General features: G+C 36.3%; 3 protein-coding genes across 3 annotated transcripts; 1 reads left to right on the top strand and 2 right to left on the bottom strand.

The window, feature by feature from the left end:
- Positions 1-1,448: 1,448 nt before the first annotated feature.
- Positions 1,449-1,674, bottom strand: LOC123669763. The gene has a single exon (XM_045603357.1). The coding sequence runs from the start codon at positions 1,672-1,674 to the stop codon at positions 1,495-1,497; it is 180 nt and encodes a 59-aa protein (XP_045459313.1). The 3' UTR covers positions 1,449-1,494.
- On the bottom strand, positions 1,628-2,421 carry LOC123669756 (39S ribosomal protein L53, mitochondrial). The gene is made up of 3 exons (XM_045603349.1): positions 2,197-2,421; positions 1,928-2,055; positions 1,628-1,841 (listed from the first exon to the last, which is right to left on the bottom strand). Exons 1-3 carry the CDS (start codon positions 2,340-2,342, stop codon positions 1,681-1,683), a joined length of 435 nt encoding a protein of 144 aa, XP_045459305.1. The 5' UTR covers positions 2,343-2,421; the 3' UTR covers positions 1,628-1,680.
- Positions 2,422-2,736: 315 nt separating this feature from the next.
- Positions 2,737-18,834, top strand: LOC123657187 (protein argonaute-2). Its single transcript, XM_045592768.1, has 14 exons — positions 2,737-2,826; positions 3,010-3,347; positions 3,441-3,641; positions 4,076-4,319; positions 4,995-5,217; positions 5,604-5,849; positions 6,624-6,789; positions 8,041-8,165; positions 8,855-9,039; positions 9,348-9,514; positions 12,682-12,830; positions 16,507-16,684; positions 17,423-17,614; positions 17,923-18,834. The coding sequence occupies exons 1-14, from the start codon at positions 2,808-2,810 to the stop codon at positions 18,229-18,231; spliced, it is 2,742 nt and encodes a 913-aa protein (XP_045448724.1). The 5' UTR covers positions 2,737-2,807; the 3' UTR covers positions 18,232-18,834.
- The last annotated feature ends 528 nt before the right edge of the window (positions 18,835-19,362 follow it).

The raw sequence follows: 19,362 nt of genomic DNA, 5'->3' as shown, positions 1-19,362 counted from the left end.
GACGACCGGGTAGGCAGTCTTAGACCGTATGTGTGCTTCAGCACTCTGGGGTGCATTACCGACCAAACCCCTGCGAGAGCCTTCAGCCGCTTTAATTTGAGGGTCCCGGATCTGCAGGCAACAGGATCCCTCCAGCGACAGGCTGGCCTCGGCGAAAAGGCCAGACTTCTCCATGGGGACTGTCCGGCTCACCCCTGAACAATCCCGACGACGCCATGTCTAGCAGGACCGGGTTCCCATCCCGGCCCGACACGGGTACAGGGGCGTTACTGGAGGCGCATTAAGTAGCGCCTCCTACGCACCCCAGTTCGTCGCCTGTGGACGGAGGCCTCGTCGGTGGCCTCCTCTCTCATCCGCTCGTTATTCTCCTTCTGGGACATTACTGTCTCGCAGAAGGAGACCATCGAAGCGATTACCGTAGCTTGTAGACGCCTGCAACACTAAATCATCGCAAGCGCGTAGCCGACCTTACCCCCAATCGCCCCGGGAGCTCTGGTCACCTTACTCACCACAGGAATACAATACTACTTGAAAACAGTATTATTTAGCTGTGATCTGCAAGGTCGAGGTACTTCTCCAGTCGGGGCGCTCCAGATTTAAGCAGGATATTCCTTGCTATGCGTAGATCACTCAGATACTTATCAGTTCATTATGATAACAACTGGGCCCGAGAGCTTAGCATGCTCTCCGGTGTACGGTGGGAGACCCCACAAGGACAGACATCCAAACTGGAAAGAAATTTTGTACAAATACAAACCGATAATATCCATTCTGAGCGAGAATTGAACCTGCTAACCGTCGGTGTTTTAGGCGCCTACACGCATCCCTACACCAAAGCGGTTGTTTCGGTCTGTATTATTACTATATATATATATATATATATTTTTTTTTTTTTTTTAATTTTTTGAAGTGAAACTTCTTTAGGATCGTAATTTGAAACTCAATAAATGTATAGAAGAGAATGAGTTAGAATACATTACTGCTCAAAACGCATAAGCGACGCAGGAAAGCAGGCTCACTGCAAACAGCGGCAACAAGCTAGTCAAATGGAAATGGCTAAAATGTCAAATAACATATATTACAACTAACTAGAATTTAACAAAAAGTTATTGTTCACTTTGCAGAGTTATAAACAAATTTCTAAAATAAAAGTAGCCTATGTTACTCCTTACTACATCAGCTATCTTACAGTAAAAGTCCCATCAAAATCGGTCCAGCCGTTTCAGAAATTAGCTGGAACAAACAGACAGACAAAAATTGTACAAAATGTTATTTTGGTATAGGTACTGTGTCCACCCATATGCACTAAGCAAAAAGTGGTTATTTTAATATTACAAACAGACAGTCCAATTTTATTTATTTGTATAGATGTCTGGTTACTAGTTAAAATGGCAAATGTCAATGCAATAGTAAAGAGTCCAGGAAAATGGAGTTGAAACAATATACTATTCAAGTTAACATTTTATTGCCTCATTTTTTTCTTTTTAAACTACATTATTCTACTGGTTTAATTGTAATAAATCTAGACAAAATAAAGGCAACCATAATAGTGCAAGAAACAAATATAGCCACAAAAATATAGAATGTATCTTCAGAGAACACATCCGTGAATGCTGGTATCTGATTGTAAATTTCTTCCACAACATTAAGGTTTCCCTTGCTTGATTTCGTCATTTTAAATTACTTCTTTTTGCCCTTTTTCTTCTCCAATTTTGTTTGAATTGTATTTGTTATTTGTTCTTGCGGTGCTAGAGACGATATGTGTTTGTTTAATAATTGTAGTAATTCTAAACAAGTTAAATTGGCAGATTTGAATGTTACTTTATTTATTTTGACGGTTTCTGAAATTAAAAATAAAACAAAGTAAATATATCATACACATCACATATGAATACAATAAATAATTAAATTGTAATTTATTCCTTACCAGCAATTGAGGGTACAAGAGTAATATCTATTGTAGGATCACTTCGGTCACACACGATTTCCGTTTTAAGAGAACAATTAGGGTTTGTTAAAGCTATTTTGGATGAACTCACATAGTGTAAAAAGTTCCTGCAATATACAAAATATGTAGTAGAAAAGTGTATTTATTACTGATTTTTGAAAAATAAGAAAATTATATTAAGCATTATGGAAATTTCTATGAGAATGACAAAGCTTTTTATTTCCTGTATTTATTTAAACGAAGTTTACCTAGTGTGTGTAACATTTTCAGAGAATGGATCAAATTTTACTGTTATTCGCTTTGCTGCCTTGAGATTAACACCACGTAATTGTTTTCCAATTGCAGATACCACACCTCCAGAACGTCGTATCGTACCACTATAGGGGATAGACATATTATTTTCTTTCTGGAAAATGGGAAAGACTGAAAATTGAAATTTATCATAAGCAATATGTATTTCTTTTATATTTAGCTTGTCGTTATAAGTAGATTTGGATTGTGGAACACTCACACTCAGCCAAGTGTTTTTATCAAATTGAAATGAATAATGAAGTAGGTTGTTGCAAATTAAACTTAGTTTTAATACAATTATAAAAATGCATCTTAAAATTCATATTTATTTCACAACTTAAACAATAATTTTAAATTGTAAGGATTGATGCCCCAGGTCTATCGAATTTGAAAAAAATTTAATTTTTCTCCATGGTTGCTAACGTCAAAATAGCTAACTCTAAACGTCAATTTGCAGCATAGAGGGCAGTTTACAGCCACATTAATTTATCACATTGTTACAATTTTTAGCACGAGGAATTTGTATATTCTTATTTTCAGGTTTTTGTTGTTTTAATAATTTACCAAGATGTACCCCGTTGGCCAACGTAAGCATCCGTTTTTGAAATAGTCATAGCGATGATTTAAAAGTCAGCATCATCCTTTGTTTGACTGCCCTAAATAATGTTCCAATTGGCATAATGATTCTAATACGTTAAGAATAGTTAAATTGTAATAAACCTGTTATTTTTTTTGTAACAATATACGGTTAACATGTTTAAATGTGATAGCTCCAGCGGGGGAGACGAGTGCTGGTGCAGTGGGTGTGTCGGGAGCTGTTAGTGCAGCAGCGGGCACTACAAGTGCAGCACCAGGAGTGCCCAGCACCGCCCCGGTCACTGGCACGTCTCCAGCTGGAGTCACGAGCGGAACGGGCGGCATGTCGCTCGTGTCACCCGCGGCTCCCCCGCCGCCCGACCTGCCCGTGCTCACATGCCCGCGACGACCCAACCTGGGTCATGAAGGAAGGCCAATCATGCTTCGTGCTAATCATTTTCAAATAACCATGCCGAGAGGATTTGTACATCATTATGATGTCAATATACAGCCCGATAAGTGTCCTAGAAAGGTAAATTTATATGAAGAGTCATAGCATTGTCACATATAAGTATTGAGCTACTTAATTATTAACACACTAATTTTAATATATTTTTGTTTTAAGGTAAATAGAGAAATTGTTGAAACTATGGTACACTGTTATAATAAGATATTTGGTGCTTTGAAGCCAGTCTTTGATGGGAGAAACAATTTATATACAAGAGATCCTTTGCCTATTGGCAATGATAGAGTGGAATTAGAAGTTATATTACCTGGTGAAGGAAAAGACAGAGTTTTTCGAGTTACAATAAAATGGGTCGCTCAAGTAAGTAAAATATAAAGTATTTTATATAGTGCAATACGTGTAAAAGTAATTTTTACATTATTAACTTGATATTGGTCTTTAATCTTAATGATGTTTTATTTGTTTATGTATTTATCAATCAACAAACGATGAAAAAATTATTAGTGTTAGAAAAATTAATAATTTTACCATAAATCAATATAACATTATATGTTATTTAAAAAAAAAATTAACAGTTTGTTTTCAGTATAATATGTAAGTCATGAAAATTTTCTGTTTATTTACTATTATACGATATATGCTTGTAGGATTTTGAAATAGATGATTAACTCATTCTGCTGTCAAAAACATTAAAATTTAGTGTTTTGATAGACCATCAATCGAAAGCTTGTTAGTTGTTATATAAATTAAACTATATTAAAATATTATTATTTTTAATTTGTATTTGTTTCCAGGTGTCATTATTTGCTTTGGAAGAAGCGTTGGAGGGTCGTACAAGGCAGATTCCCTATGATGCCATTCTAGCATTGGACGTTGTTATGAGACATCTGCCTTCAATGATGTACACTCCAGTAGGACGTTCATTCTTTTCATCGCCAGAAGGGTATTACCATCCACTCGGTGGTGGAAGGGAAGTTTGGTTTGGTTTCCATCAGTCTGTGAGACCGAGCCAATGGAAAATGATGCTTAATATAGATGGTACCTAGATTTTGTACAGATTTTTAATATTATTGTATAATGATAATAATATTGGCAACACGTTGGCGCAGCGGTCACAGTACTGACTGTTGCGCTGGCGGTCGCGAGTTCGATCCCCGCTCACGACAGATATTTGTATTGGCCATATAGATGTTTGATGTGGTCTGGGCGTTTGTGCATGTGTATTGTGTGTGTTTCCGGACCCCCAACACGGGAGAAGATCCTACTGGGAGCCGTTGAGTGTGAAGCGTTTATTTATTTTATTTATTTAATATCAAAATACATCAAAAATATATCATCAATAGAAACAATTGTTACTAGTATTTTAAAAGCCTACATTGATACATTCATTAACTAGATATAATTAGACACTTTTTAAGTTTGATTTTTATCTAATTTAGAGATGTTAGTAAAATACTATTTCATTAATGAAAAAATGGGTATTACTCTAATAATGCAATGATTGTATAATATCCTGAAAAATAAAATTTAGTAATGATATTTATTTAACATTTAAAAATTTTATTTTTCTTATTTTAAAATAAAATTTATTTAAATAATTTTTTTTTACATTCTTCCAATTTTTCCATTTAGTAATTTTTGTTACAGTTTTTTCTATATTGATCATAAAATATAAAATTTTCATAAATAATAAACATATTTTTTTTCTTTTAGTATCCGCTACTGCTTTTTACAAAGCACAGCCTGTTATAGAATTTATGTGTGAAGTGTTAGATATAAGGGACATTAATGAACAGAGAAAGCCGTTGACTGACTCACAGAGAGTGAAATTTACCAAAGAAATAAAAGGACTTAAAATTGAAATTACCCATTGTGGTACTATGAAGAGAAAATATAGAGTATGTAATGTTACTCGCAGACCTGCACAAATGCAGTCGTAAGTTAAGATACCATTAATTTAAATCTTTTAGTCTCAAACAACTTGTCTACAATAGAAACTCTATTTTCAATAATTTTTCTTCTCTTGTATAGTTCTTTTATTGATTACATTTTTATTAAGTAATCTCAACCTGTAAACTTTTTGGAATGTCTAGGTTTTCGTCTCATTTTTTATGAAGAAAGCATATTATCACATACACAAGATGAAATTTAATTTTAAATTTTAGTAGTTGTAAACTTGGTGGTGCTATCCTAACTTCAACAACAGGTTCAATCTGTAATTATCTGGAGTAAACATGCTTGTTCTATCAACTCTCTAACTCAGTACATAATACATATTTTCACACACATTACATATTAAGTGTAACAATTAAAAAATTTCAGGTTTCCTTTACAATTGGACAATGGACAAACAGTAGAATGTACTGTAGCTAAATACTTTTTGGACAAGTATAAAATGAAACTCAGATACCCTCATTTGCCGTGTCTTCAAGTGGGACAAGAGCACAAACACACATATTTACCCTTAGAAGTTTGTAATATTGTTCCTGGACAGAGGTGTATCAAGAAATTAACTGATATGCAAACTTCAACCATGATAAAAGCAACTGCTCGCTCTGCCCCTGACAGGTGATTCAGATAAATAAAATTTTATGTATTCTTGTAATTATCATTTTTATATTACACTCTATTCTGTATCTATAGAAAAATATAAATAAAGAGTGCCAGTATTTTGCTTATCGAAATTAAAAAAAAAAAAACAATATTTCCACGTTAAAATCAATTATGTTTGTTATACATAAGTTAACTGGTAATAGTATTTATTGCACTTGCATAGTAAAGCGATAAAAATATGTTTTGCTCAGACAATGTAAAACCTCACGCACGATTTAAACTATTTTTAATAAGGATTTAACATTCATAAATAATCTCATATTAGTTAAGGTCTCATCAAAAAAATTTTAAGCTCATTACTTGTGTTTAAATTGTATGTAAATTGTATTGATGAGAAATAATAATCATTATTTTACCTCATTTATATAATCTAATTATATATTCACAAAAATTCGCAATATTTTACTAATATAATAATAATCACAATGTTGTAAAATGATTTTGTGGGTTCAGAAATGTTCAATTTCGTAATTTATTACATTTAATTAGAAGTAATTTTTTCAAATGAAGTTATATATATCATATTTGTCATAAAAACTTTATTTGAATATTGCACGATGATTTGATAAAAATGAACATATTGCACTATTGTATTCAAGTTTGTAGATTTTGGTATGATGGGAAATCGTATGCCGAGGAAACCTCTCTGTACATCATATCTATAATTCTCCAATTGCATCATAATGCTTACAATAATCCAACAGGAGTAAATAATAAGTGTGGTCGCAGGGAGCGCGAGATCAACAACCTGGTGCGGCGCGCCAACTTCAATACAGACCTGTACGTGAAGGAGTTCGGGCTCACCATCTCCAACAACATGATGGAGGTGCGCGGCCGCGTGCTGCCGCCGCCCAAGCTGCAGTACGGCGGCCGCGTCTCGTCGCTCGGCGGACAGGTTAGCTTTCCTTGACTTAGGGTGTCTACTAGTGTATTTCTCAATCTCTCTACTCATTTAAGTAACGATTGCTATCATTTCTTAATACGACTGCGTCAGCAAATAAGCATACGGCCTATCTGATGGTAATTGGTTACCGTAGCCTACAACGTTTGCAACACAAAATGCATCGCATGTGCGTCCCTCCCCAGGAGCTCTGGCCACCTTACTCACTATAGAACACAACACTTCTTGAGATCAGTATTGTTTAGTTTTGCACTACCTCAAGCATGTATTTAGTCCTAGTGCACATATGGGACTGGCAGATTCTCTCGCCTTGTGATTTACTGTCATGACTTAATATGCACCTCGCAATTTAACTTGCAGTAATATTTTTGGGTATACATATACTTCATATATAAAACGCTGTATACATTATGTTTTTACATCTAATATATAAAATTCTCGTGTCACAGTTTTCGTTGCCATACTCCTCCGAAACGGCTTGACCGATTTTGATGAAATTTTTTGTGCTTATCCGGTATCTATGAGAATCGGCCAACATCTATTTTTCATCCCCCTAAATGTTAGGGGTAGTCCACCCCTAATTTTTTTTTTATTTTTTAGACAAAATTTTTAATTTCTATTTTTTTTTATGATACAACATTAAAAAATACATACAACCCTAAATTTTCAACCCTCTACCATCAACCCCTATTTTTAATAGCGTTTAGCGGCAAGACAACGATTGCCGGGTCAGCTAGTCTATCTATAAAAATAGAAGTTCTTGTACCATATAATTTCAGAACGATTGAAAATCGATATATGTATTAACAGAAAAAAAGTGTAAAAAGTACGCTTTACTATTGATCATCTAGTGATATACATAGTCTGGCCATAAATACTGTAACAATAAAAAATAAATAAAATATTACATTTGAACTAGCGACCCGCCCCGGCTTCGCACGGTTGCAAAAACTACCAGTATTCCTCTACTATGTTATGCATGTATTATACATATAAACCGCATAAAAAAACCGCATCAAAATCAGTTGCGTAGTTTTAAAGATTTAAGCATACATAAGGACAGAGAAAGCGACTTTGTTTTATACTATGTAGTGATTAAACTAACACACTGTAATAGTAATACATGTTAGATGCAATAGAAAAAATGATTTTTTCTTTGTAAGAATATTTAGGGCAAGACTGTATATACGGATTGTAAATACAATAATTATGTAAACTTAATTATTGTAATAATTTGTTCCACAGCAAGCTCTACCAAACCAGGGAGTATGGGACATGCGTGGCAAGCAGTTTTTCATGGGCGTTGAGATTAGAGTGTGGGCCATCGCATGCTTCGCGCCGCAGAGGACCGTCAGAGAAGACGCACTTAAGTGAGTCACATACGATACTGAACGTGAAGTAGTGTTCGTGGTACTTGTGTATACACTTTTTTACTCTGTGAAATTAAATTACATATATTACTTATTTTGGTATGACATTATATTTTAATTTATATAGTTATTGAATCTGTTTTATATATTTTAAATTTTGATTATTTAATTAATTGGAGTTGCAATTATTTATTTCATTATTTTTAATCGATTTCGATTATTGAATTATTTAATTTGATTTGTATTTGAATTGTTAAAATTTAATGTTATTTTATATACAAAAATTCTATGGGATTATTGTAACAATCTTTCTTGTAATCAACTTAACTAATGTATTGGGTTCCCTGTAGTCTTAGATATAAGTTTTTTTATGCATTACATAAATAAATAAATAAAATGTAGCACACTACTTGAATATATTTTACAGGGTATTATAAAATGGCTTATATAAATATAACAACAAATATAACAATAAATATAACAATTCACAAATATGCATTCAAAAGTGCTTATTATGATATATCTCACAAGTACTTGCTATTTTTTATCTTACCAATCCATAAACGTTCTTTGCCATAAAATTAGTGCCTTTTATCTTAAAACTCTTTTGTCTAATTACTTGTCCTTGCTTATCTTTATAATATAACGTTGAATTGAAAATTCTTAAACGATGTTTTTTTTTTTTGCAGAAACTTCACTCAACAATTGCAGAAGATATCCAACGACGCAGGCATGCCAATCATCGGCCAGCCATGTTTTTGCAAGTATGCGACTGGACCCGATCAAGTTGAACCTATGTTCAAGTACCTCAAATCCACGTTTGTGCAACTACAACTTGTCGTTGTTGTTCTTCCCGGGAAAACGCCTGTTTATGGTAATTTTTAGTAGTGATACTTAGTAGTTATTTGACATAATATTAAGTAATCACGGTTGTCCATACACTTATACAGCATACCAACTGTCACTCCTCACTATCAATTCAATTGTTAGTTGTATGACTAGATTGTCAATTATATGTCTGGTTTTACCCTTTTAGTTCTGGCCAAATTCAATATAAAAAATCTTAAAAACAGTTCAATCCTGGCGATAATTTATAGTAAACAAAAAATTTACAAAAAACTTTTTATAAATATAATCTGAATAAAATAGAAATACTTGGAATAATTATCGCTCAAATAACAGCTGAAGTGAAAAGAGTGGGTGACACGGTACTGGGCATGGCGACACAGTGCGTGCAGGCGAAGAACGTCAACAAGACGTCGCCGCAGACGCTCAGCAACCTGTGCCTCAAGATCAACGTGAAGCTCGGTGGGATCAACTCTATACTGGTGCCGTCGTTGAGACCCAAGGTATGCCTAGACTTAGGACTTCGGAGTGAGACTTTAATAATCGCGTCTCTTCTGAGGCAGAAAACTGAATGATGGTGTTTGCTTCACTTACAATCATACACATTGTGAATTTGATAGAAAGTATTTTTTTTTTTTTTTTTTTGTTAAATGAAATGCACCTTCATTTTGATTTTGTAAAAATGGACAGTCAATTACATCATTTACAATTTAGCAGACACACAAGGAGTTGGATATAAAACTATATCAATACTCAAACCTAGTAATTATAAATGTATAAATTTATTATCAGTCAGTCAGCTCAGCCTATTGCAGTCCACTGCTGGACATAGGCCTCCCCAAGTTCGCGCCAAACATCCTAGTTTTCCGCAATCCTCATCCAGCCTACACGGGCAATAGATCTGATGATCCTGGTCTCCGGGCACTTGTTCTACTTCCGTAAAGGTGATGGGCTTTCCCAAGGTGGCGTCGGTTTTCTGGTCCACAAGACTCTCACTAACAGCGTTGTGGAAGTCAGTCGTGTGTCGACCCGGGTAGCGTACCTTGTACTTAAGCTCACTGACAGGTACTCCCTGAAAGTGATACAGGTATATGCGCCGACCTCGGCACACTCTGACGATGAAGTCGAAGCCTTGTAAGAAGATATTTCAAGGGCCATACATGGTACTACTTCGACCTTCTACAGCGTTGTTATGGCAGACTTAACGCTAAAGTAGGAGTACAAGGCCGCGACGAATCCAGCATCGGACCACACGGATTGGGGCACAGGAATCGCAGGGGGCAGATGCTTGTCAACTGCCTCGAATCGGAGGGACTCTTCTTGATGAACTCATTTTTTGAGAAGAAGCCCCAAAGGAGGTGGACATGGCAAAGCCCGGATACTGTGACGAGGAACGAGATAGATTTCATCATAGCGGATAAAAGGTATATATTCAGAGATGTCTCAGTGGTTAACAAGTTTAACACTAGCAGTGACCACCGGCTAGTACGGGGCACTCTGAATATATGTCTCCGAAAGAAGCGGGCCTGCTTGATGAAATCTACTCTTCGACCTACGCTACCCCAAATACTATGTGGCTCCGAGCAGTTCCAATTGGAACTCCAAAACCGATTCGATTCGCTGGAAACTACTGGCGACGTGGACGAGATAACCGACGACGTGGTGAAGACGGTGTGTACACTGGATCGCAGGCACTTTCTACCAACAAAGCCAACGAAGCAGACCAAACTTTCTCCCGAAGCCTTGGATTTGATGCGGCAGAGGCGCGAGTTGCCGGCTGCTTCGCCAGAACAGAGGGCTCTTTCCAAGAGGATACGGAAACTTGTACGCCCAGACCTCCGCTGCTCAAATACGAGAGAGATTACTACTCTGATTGAGCAGAATAGGGGGTCCAAAGTTTCCCAAAGACCATTGGGAGAAGCCTTTTTGCGAAGCTCAAAACAGCGGATGGCAGAACCGTCTGCTCTCGCCCTCAGATCCGAGAAGAGGTTGAGAATTCTTATGGACAGCTGTACTCGTGCAGCGCTCGGGCAGCTTAAAAATGGAAGGACCCTGGGGGATGACGGAGTTACCACTGAGCTCCTTAAAGCTGCAGGTCAACCTGTCCTAAAAGCCTTGGCAAGGCTCTTTAACGCCGTCATCCACGTGTGGTGCTGCTGTTCTTTAAGAGAGGAGAAAAGTCTCTGTTAAAGAATTACAGACCAATCTCTCTTCTGAGCCACGTCTATAAGCTATTTTCGAGGGTTGTAACGAATCGTCTCGCTAGAAGATTTGACGAATCCCAACCACCGGAGCAGGCTGGGTTTCGAAATGGCTACAGCACCGTAGACCACATCCATACTGTTCAGAAGATTATTCAAAAGACGGAAGAATATAATCAACCGCTGTGTATGGCATTTGTGGACTACGAGAAAGCCTTCGACTCTGTCGAGACCTGGGCTGTCCTGGATGGACTCTCTGCAGAGATGTCATATCGACTGGCGATATATCGAGGTACTGAAGTCTATGTACGATGCGGCGACGATGACCGTTGACGACCATGACCAAAGAACAAGACCTATTTCTCTCCGGTGTGGGGTAAAACAGTGGGATGTAATATCACCGAAACTGTTTGCCACTGCACTGGAGGATGTTTTTAAGACCATGGATTGGGGGGAACGAGGCATCAACGTCAACGGTGAATTCATCTCTCACCTTCGTTTCGCCGACGATATTCTCATCTTTGCGGACACGTTGGATGAGTTAGGCCAAATGCTGGCCGGCCTAAACGAGTCCTCCCGACGTGTCAGTCTTTGTATGAACTTGGATAAGACGAAAGTTATGTTTAACAACCAAGTCATACCGATACCGGTATCGGTCGATGGTACCATTCTCGAAGTTGTTCAGGATTATATTTACCTAGGCCATACTATCCAAATTTATTATAATACTAAAATATTCAAAATGTAGATCGATACAGAGAGTTTAATAGAAATCTTGTAACTTATCTTATATATAAAATTCTCATGTCACAATGTTAGTTACCATATTCCTCCGAAACGACTGGACCGATTTTTATGAAATTTTGTGTGTATATCGGGTAGGTCTGAGAATCAGCTAACATCTATCTTTCATACCCATAAGCTATAAGGGGGGGGGGGGGGTATTAAGGGGGTTAATAACTTGCGGGGTCAGCTAGTCTGAACTATAAAAACAAAATAAATAACCAAAAAGTATGAACGAGCATAACACCCGAAATATTGTACCAAATTAATTAATTCTTTTTTTTTTTGTCTTCATTGTTGTCAGAACAAGGTTTGTTTAAAAGAAAATTTGTAATAATTGTGTTTCCTTACAAACGATAAAAAACTGATTTTAGTTAACTACGCGTATTTGGGATAACTCAAAAGTATTCCTCAGATATTTATCAAATTTGAAGGGGACCACACGAAAAGCATCATCTTTCAATTAGAAAATGAATCATCAAAATCGGGTTAGCCAGTATAAATTTGTGATGTGGTTAACCACACATAAAATTTACAGCCGAATTGAGATCTTTTTGGAAGTCGGTTAAAAATTGATATATTCACAAAAAAAAAAATAGCAAAGATCGCCGGGTCCGTTAGTACAAAAACAAAAAATTGAAAGATTCTTAAGTACAACTGTAGTGATCGCTAATCCTAACACGTAGGTGTTCAACGAGCCCGTGATCTTCCTGGGCGTAGACGTGACCCACCCGCCGGCCGGCGACAACAAGAAGCCGTCCATCGCGGCTGTCGTGGGCTCCATGGACGCGCACCCCTCGCGCTACGCCGCCACCGTACGTGTGCAGCAGCACAGGTACAGTACTCACGCCCACGCCCGCTGCTGCCCGCTCCTACCCGCTGCTGCCCGCTGCTACCCGCTGCTACCCGCTACTGCCCGCTACTGCTCGCTACTGCTCGCTATTGCCCGCTAAACCATCTTGATCTATTTCTAATGTATAATAAATAATAACGTTAAATATTTCAAGTATGTTATATAAGAACATTCAATAATAGTAGTTTATGCAACTGTCATATAATGAAGGGTATTAAAACACGAGTGTGAGTTTATGAAACGAGCGCAGCGAGTTTCATAATAGTAACAAGTGTTTTAATACCCGTGTTATATGCAGTTGCATACACTACTTTATCTTCACTAATGCAATTAATCAAACAACAAGAGTAAAAGCTGACAATAGTTTATTTATCATAATTGTTCAAATTTTGGATGGTACAATTTTGAAAGTTAATGTTAATTATTGATCCAGCAGCTGTAGCGGTCGCTAGGCAAGCAGTAGAGCTCGTAGACGGAGTCGGAATAAGTTATTATATTCTTTTTCATATAATTTTCTAGATTTTTCTGGCAAAAGATTGTGAGTTAATTTTGTTGCCAATTCTAGAATATCCGGAGGCGTACAAATATCATCGTCGCTATCCATTTCTAACTTTTAATTTATTAAATTAAATTCACGCGTACGTGTATTGTCACAGTGATTTTGCCGCCATTAAAATCTAACCAATGAGAGCGCAGCTGCGCGCATGCGCGCGATGTTATAATGAGATTTTACGATATCGATGTGGATATTATACCATCATGTGAAATTGCTTAAATTGAGTGTTTTGTTGTCTGCGCTATAACAGTAGTAACTATAAGTCAAGTATTGGAAACATAAGTAGAATGTTACAACATTAGTGTAGATAAATTTATTTATTTTATTTTATTTATTTTGTAGGATAACTTAAAAACATACACTAATACAGATTTTAAAAAATGTTTACAATTATTTGCTGAATGTTGTGTTATTTACAAATTGCCACGGTGGAAACGTAAGGACAGTTTTATCAAAGAAGTTATTATTTTATTTATTTTAAATTTATATAAATGTAAAAAACAAAAACCTAAAACTCTTAATAACAAATCCTTATAGTGATGAATTTATAGTGATGCATTTAATGTCAAGATATAGGAGAAGCAAAGCTTGCAATAACTTTACTTTTAAGGAAGGTTCTCTGAAAAGATATCCACATCAATTTCGTTGTTTTTTGTTATTCTGTTATATTGTTCAATAATCTATTCATGGTAGCATTCTGACCTAATTTTGTTTTTGATCGTTGAATCGAAAATGGAATGTATTTACTTGCACGGGGAAATCTAGTGGGCGCATTTATATATATTTTTTCTACAAGATCGGGTACAGCATGATTTAATAACTGTCTCCGATCGAACAAATTTTTAGGTTTAAAATGTTGTAATTTTTTTTTTTTATTTATTTGTAACATTAGAAAAGCATATATTACATTATATTTACTTGCAAAAGCCCTTAAGCTTGTCCGCAAGTAACAGTCTCACACATTTTACATAAGACTTATAATATATTGCTATAACATTTCAAACTACAGTGGTTACAAAACATATTTATACATTATATTACAGACAATTTTTGCTAAACAAAGTTTTGCGTCTACCCTACTTATTAAAATAGCTTCTCCTTTATTAATTAAACAATACTATCATCGACGGTATGGTTACAAAAACGATTACAAAAAACATAAGGGTGTAAGCGAGATAGTTAATTTGTTTTTATTTGCTCAGAAATAGCTAGCAGTATACAGGTTGTTATGGTAAATTAGTTACTATATTCATATGTATTTTACTTCTATTTATTAATTATTCAAAAACAGATAGCAATAAAATACATATTATGCATACATGGACATATCCATTTATTAAATTTGAGTTTTTAATATTGCCCCTTTTTTTGCAGTTGTTCTCAGAAATATTTTTTAAGTTTATATTTGTAATTATCTTTTGTAATATCGAGAAGTACAGTTCTGGGTATTTGGTCAATTAAAGTGGGTATCAAATATCTATTTGTGCGTTTACCGTAATAGTTACGAACTTTAGGTGTAGCGAGTTTGTTTAGTGTAATTGTTCTTGTTGTGATTTTATGGTTAATTTTAATTTGTAATTCCTTTTTGTGAAATTGTTCCATTATTAATAGCATCTGAAATTTCGTATGCACAGGTAATATTTTACAATATTTTTAATATTCCATTTAGGTTGTTTTCATTGTACAATTGATTTTTTACTTTTTTGGCTATTATAATTTTTAATATTTTTAATTGTAAATTTTGTATATTATCTAAGTAAGTTTTAAATGTTTTACTATAACTCGTTAGTTCCATATGAAATAAGAGACTCAACAAGTACATTAAAGAGATTCATAAGCATGGCATACGGAATTTTGTATTTTAGAATGGCAAATTTTGCTAACACAACCTGTCATATACTTGTTCAACGTGTTTAGTCCAATCGAATCTTTCGTCCACAATTAAGCCTAGATATTTATACTGATTGACCTGCTCTAAAGAAGTACAATTACAGTTTATCCTAAAGTCTGGTTTGTGAAGGCAGTCGTGGCTGTGTGCCAATATTTTTATTGGTCTTTCGTTTTTGTTAGATGCGTCGAGCGGATATGTACAACTTTGGTTTTAAGCGAGTTCAATACTAATCCTGCGTTATGCGATCACATGCAAAGGTTGGTACAGTCAAGTTGTAACATTTTCTCTGCCTTTGCTAGGTTTTTATATACTTGTTTGTCTATTACTAGACATGTGTCGTCAGCGTATTGATACATCGAACTATACTTAATGACATTTCCCATATCATTTACAAAAGCCAGATAGTGCAGAGGACCAAGGACAGATCCCTGAGCTGTACCCGTAGTGAAAGATATTTTATCACTGTGTTTATTTTCAATTCTCACTCTGTATTTTCTGTGCTTGAGGTAACCTCCAGACCATCCACGAAGTGGTCTACGGACGTCGGTATTGTCTAGTTTTATTATTATTAATTTATGGTCGAGTGTATCAAACGCTTTACTGTAGTCAATAAATAAAAGAATTACGTGTTGTTTACTGTCCAGATAATTATTAATTTCGTCGGTAAATTTTGTTAATAATAAAGTAATTGATTTATTTTTTTGGAATCCAAACTGAGCCCCGGACAAGACGTCATTCGATGCGTAAATTGACTATGATATGTTGGCAACAGTTTTACTTTATAACACATGAAATATTTTTTTTTAAATTTGATTTACAATGTTTTGAGTTTACGAATGAATCGAATATTTACGATATAAATAAAATAGCCTTTTATTATGCTTCAGAAAATTTGAATGTAAATGTGAGTTGCACAGTGTTGAATGCAAGTAGACCATCAAATTTTGCCAGCTTTAATTTTTTTATAAACTCAAAGACAAAAAATGGAAATTATATTATTGTATCCAATACTGAGATTAACGACGTCAAAATGTTACAATTCCTCGGATTGTTGCCGATTTTTGTGAAATGGCTCTTAAACAGTAGTGATCGTAGGAAAACACTCATTTAACCCCGGTTCCTGTATACCAGAAACAATTCGTTAAATTTCGAATACGACGCGAGGTATCGGGCATTAGGTGACAAATATTTAAATATCGTCGTTGTCGTAGACAGGAGATCGTGCACGAGATGAGCAGCATGGTACAGGAGCTGCTGATCATGTTCTACAAGAGCACGGGAGGGTTCAAGCCGCACCGCATCATCATGTACCGCGACGGCATCTCTGAGGGGCAGTTCATACACGTCCTGCAGCACGAGCTCACCGCCGTGAGGGAGGCTTGCATTAAGGTACCCTACACCTGCCACGAAATCACAGTGAACTTCACGACTTACTCAATTGATAAAGAATTTTCCAAAATTAATCATTTGGTCATATTTTTAATGGATAAACTTTTTGTTTTATAAATCGATGAATACTGGCTGCACGCACGAAAAAGTGTCACATTCCGCACAAAAGAGGCACGATCGGCCCAAGCGTTGGCTTGTGACACATCTCTCTTCCCGCGTGACGTCAGAGCTAGCAGTTCGAAATAATTCAGTGATAATAATTCAACTCAATTCATAAAAGTTTGGTTTTATTCATAAAAGTTGGGGATAACTTCGTCGATTATGAACTGATTTTGATAATTCTTTTTTTGTTGCAAAAGGGATATCCTAAGTGTGGTACCATGATAAGGAAACCAGGATCTGGTAATGGGATCCCAGAGAAATCGAGGGAAACCTTCGAAAATCTGCATAGCATTTTACTAGTTGTACCGATTTTGATGATTTTTAATTTAATCGAAAGCCAATGTTTATCATGTGGTCACATTTAAATTTCAACAAGATCTGATTACAACTTTTGGAGTAATCTTTGATAATGCGTATTTACTTGACTAATTTTTCGTGTATCTACGTTGTATTACTTGTTGGTGTAATTGAAGTCGTATTTTTTTCGTTTGCCAGCAAACACAATTATTATTTTAAAATATGAATATTAGTACAGACATTGTTTTTGTATCACTTTGAATCCTTGTGTGTCAACAGCTCGAGGCGGAGTACAAGCCGGGCATCACGTTCATTGTGGTGCAGAAGCGGCACCACACGCGGCTCTTCTGCGCCGACAAGAAGGAGCAGTCGGGCAAGTCGGGCAACATCCCCGCCGGCACCACCGTGGACCTCGGCATCACGCACCCCACCGAGTTCGACTTCTACTTGTGCAGTCACCAGGGCATTCAGGTACCACACACCATTGTTAAGGGGTCACAAATGTTTGGAAATCATCATTTATGGAAAGAGTAGCCCGATGGATATATTTTTTGTTATTATTAAGATTTTATTGAGGTACCTCAATCTTGCAGAAGATTACAGCAAAATAACACTGCTTTCAAGCAGAGTCGTGTTTCTGTAGTGAGTAAGGTGACCAGAGCTGGGGGCAGGATCGGCTACGCGTTTGCAATGCCTCTGGTGTTGCAGGCGTCTATAGGCGTACGCTTGGCCAGTGAATGGTAGAAAGGCAGTGCTGGTAGTGAGTACCGTGTCGGCAGGGCACGTCGCGGCCGTCGCACTACCACGTGCTGTGGGACGACAACCACTTCGGCTCGGACGAGCTGCAGTGCCTCACGTACCAGCTGTGCCACACGTACGTGCGCTGCACGCGCTCCGTGTCCATCCCCGCGCCCGCCTACTACGCGCACCTCGTGGCCTTCCGCGCGCGCTACCACCTGGTGGAGAAGGAGCACGACTCGGGCGAGGGCAGCCACCAGTCCGCCTGCAGCGAGGACCGCACGCCCGGCGCCATGGCGCGCGCCATCACCGTGCACGCCGTCACCAAGAAGGTCATGTACTTCGCCTAGGCGAAGCTAGGGCCCACTGCCCTCTGCGACCTAGCGGTTCGCTGTGAACGCGTCAAAACGTTCGTATTCGCGCGAGTCTTTAGTCTTCACCGTGCGTCGAATTTTATTATTATCTTTATTTGCTTCGATCTCATTAAGCATTCGACCGTCGTAGCGTTCGGGTTCTCGTTTTGCGATGCCAGTCGAGGGCTATAAATAAAAGTTACGTGACAACTCATTTTTAATTCGAGTCAATTAGCATTATCACTATGTAATAAAATATCACTGTCGTATAGTTTTAACGTTCTTATAAGCGTTTTTATGTATGCAATAGAATTTGATTTAATTTCGAACAATTAAAAATTGTATAATTATGGAAGATTTATTAAATCAAACTTTATAAAAAATACTAAAAATAATATTTGTCTCTACTTAGCTTTACCGAAAAACATGCGAAAATATAATTCGATTAGGAATGCTTAAGTCGATCGATTTAATTTTATTAATATATTTGAAAATGGTTTAACTTCAAAAGTTTTATTTTTAAATATTATTTTAATAAATGGAAGACTAAATGACATTATAGAATCTGTAACCAAATAAATAAAAAATGGAACAATAATACACCTGATTTACTTTGATGATATATCAATAATAAATTAGAGGTGCGCCATTAAAAATATTATCATGATGCTTATACAAGGGAGACAGCTACTTTAAGCTAGTTTTAAGAAAAATAATAAGTAAATGCCACTTATCTTTGGACGTTATTTATAATAAATATGATCATGGATAAAATTAAATAATCTTAATTAAAAAATTATACGGCTTTTAAACCTTCGACACATGTGTAGATAATTCAGTGTTACTAGATTTCTAAACATTAAATAATGTACCTATGTTAATGATTTGAAACCACGGGGAATTTGAGCAGAGAGTGCTCACGATTATTGTTTGCTATTTTGTTTCATTCGGACCGTTTGTTTAGCTATTTCGTCATATCAAGTACGCTTTATTACTTTTGTTTTCATTTAAATGTATATTTGGCATTCGTATAAAATATTGTTTTATTTCTATTTTTTTTTTAAATATTATACGTATGGTAAATTCACATCCGCGGCGTATTATATTTCGGCTTAGATACAGTCGCTT

Source organism: Melitaea cinxia, chromosome 1 (genome assembly GCF_905220565.1).
Source record: "Melitaea cinxia chromosome 1, ilMelCinx1.1, whole genome shotgun sequence".
Taxonomy (NCBI): Eukaryota; Metazoa; Arthropoda; class Insecta; order Lepidoptera; family Nymphalidae; genus Melitaea; species Melitaea cinxia.
This window is presented reverse-complemented; position numbering and strand designations above follow the sequence as displayed.

Coding starts and splice junctions, on each gene's coding strand:
- LOC123669763 (XM_045603357.1), bottom strand. CDS start 1,674: ATGACGAAATCAAGCAAGGGAAACCTTAATGTTGTGGAAGAAATTTAC.
- LOC123669756 (XM_045603349.1), bottom strand. CDS start 2,342: ATGTCTATCCCCTATAGTGGTACGATACGACGTTCTGGAGGTGTGGTA. Junction 2,056..2,196: donor GAAAATGTTACACACACTAG/GTAAACTTCGTT, acceptor TGTATATTGCAG/GAACTTTTTACACTATGTGA. Junction 1,842..1,927: donor TCTTGTACCCTCAATTGCTG/GTAAGGAATAAA, acceptor TTTTAATTTCAG/AAACCGTCAAAATAAATAAA.
- LOC123657187 (XM_045592768.1), top strand. Junction 12,831..16,506: donor GTACGTGTGCAGCAGCACAG/GTACAGTACTCA, acceptor TCGTTGTCGTAG/ACAGGAGATCGTGCACGAGA. Junction 16,685..17,422: donor TGAGGGAGGCTTGCATTAAG/GTACCCTACACC, acceptor GTGTGTCAACAG/CTCGAGGCGGAGTACAAGCC.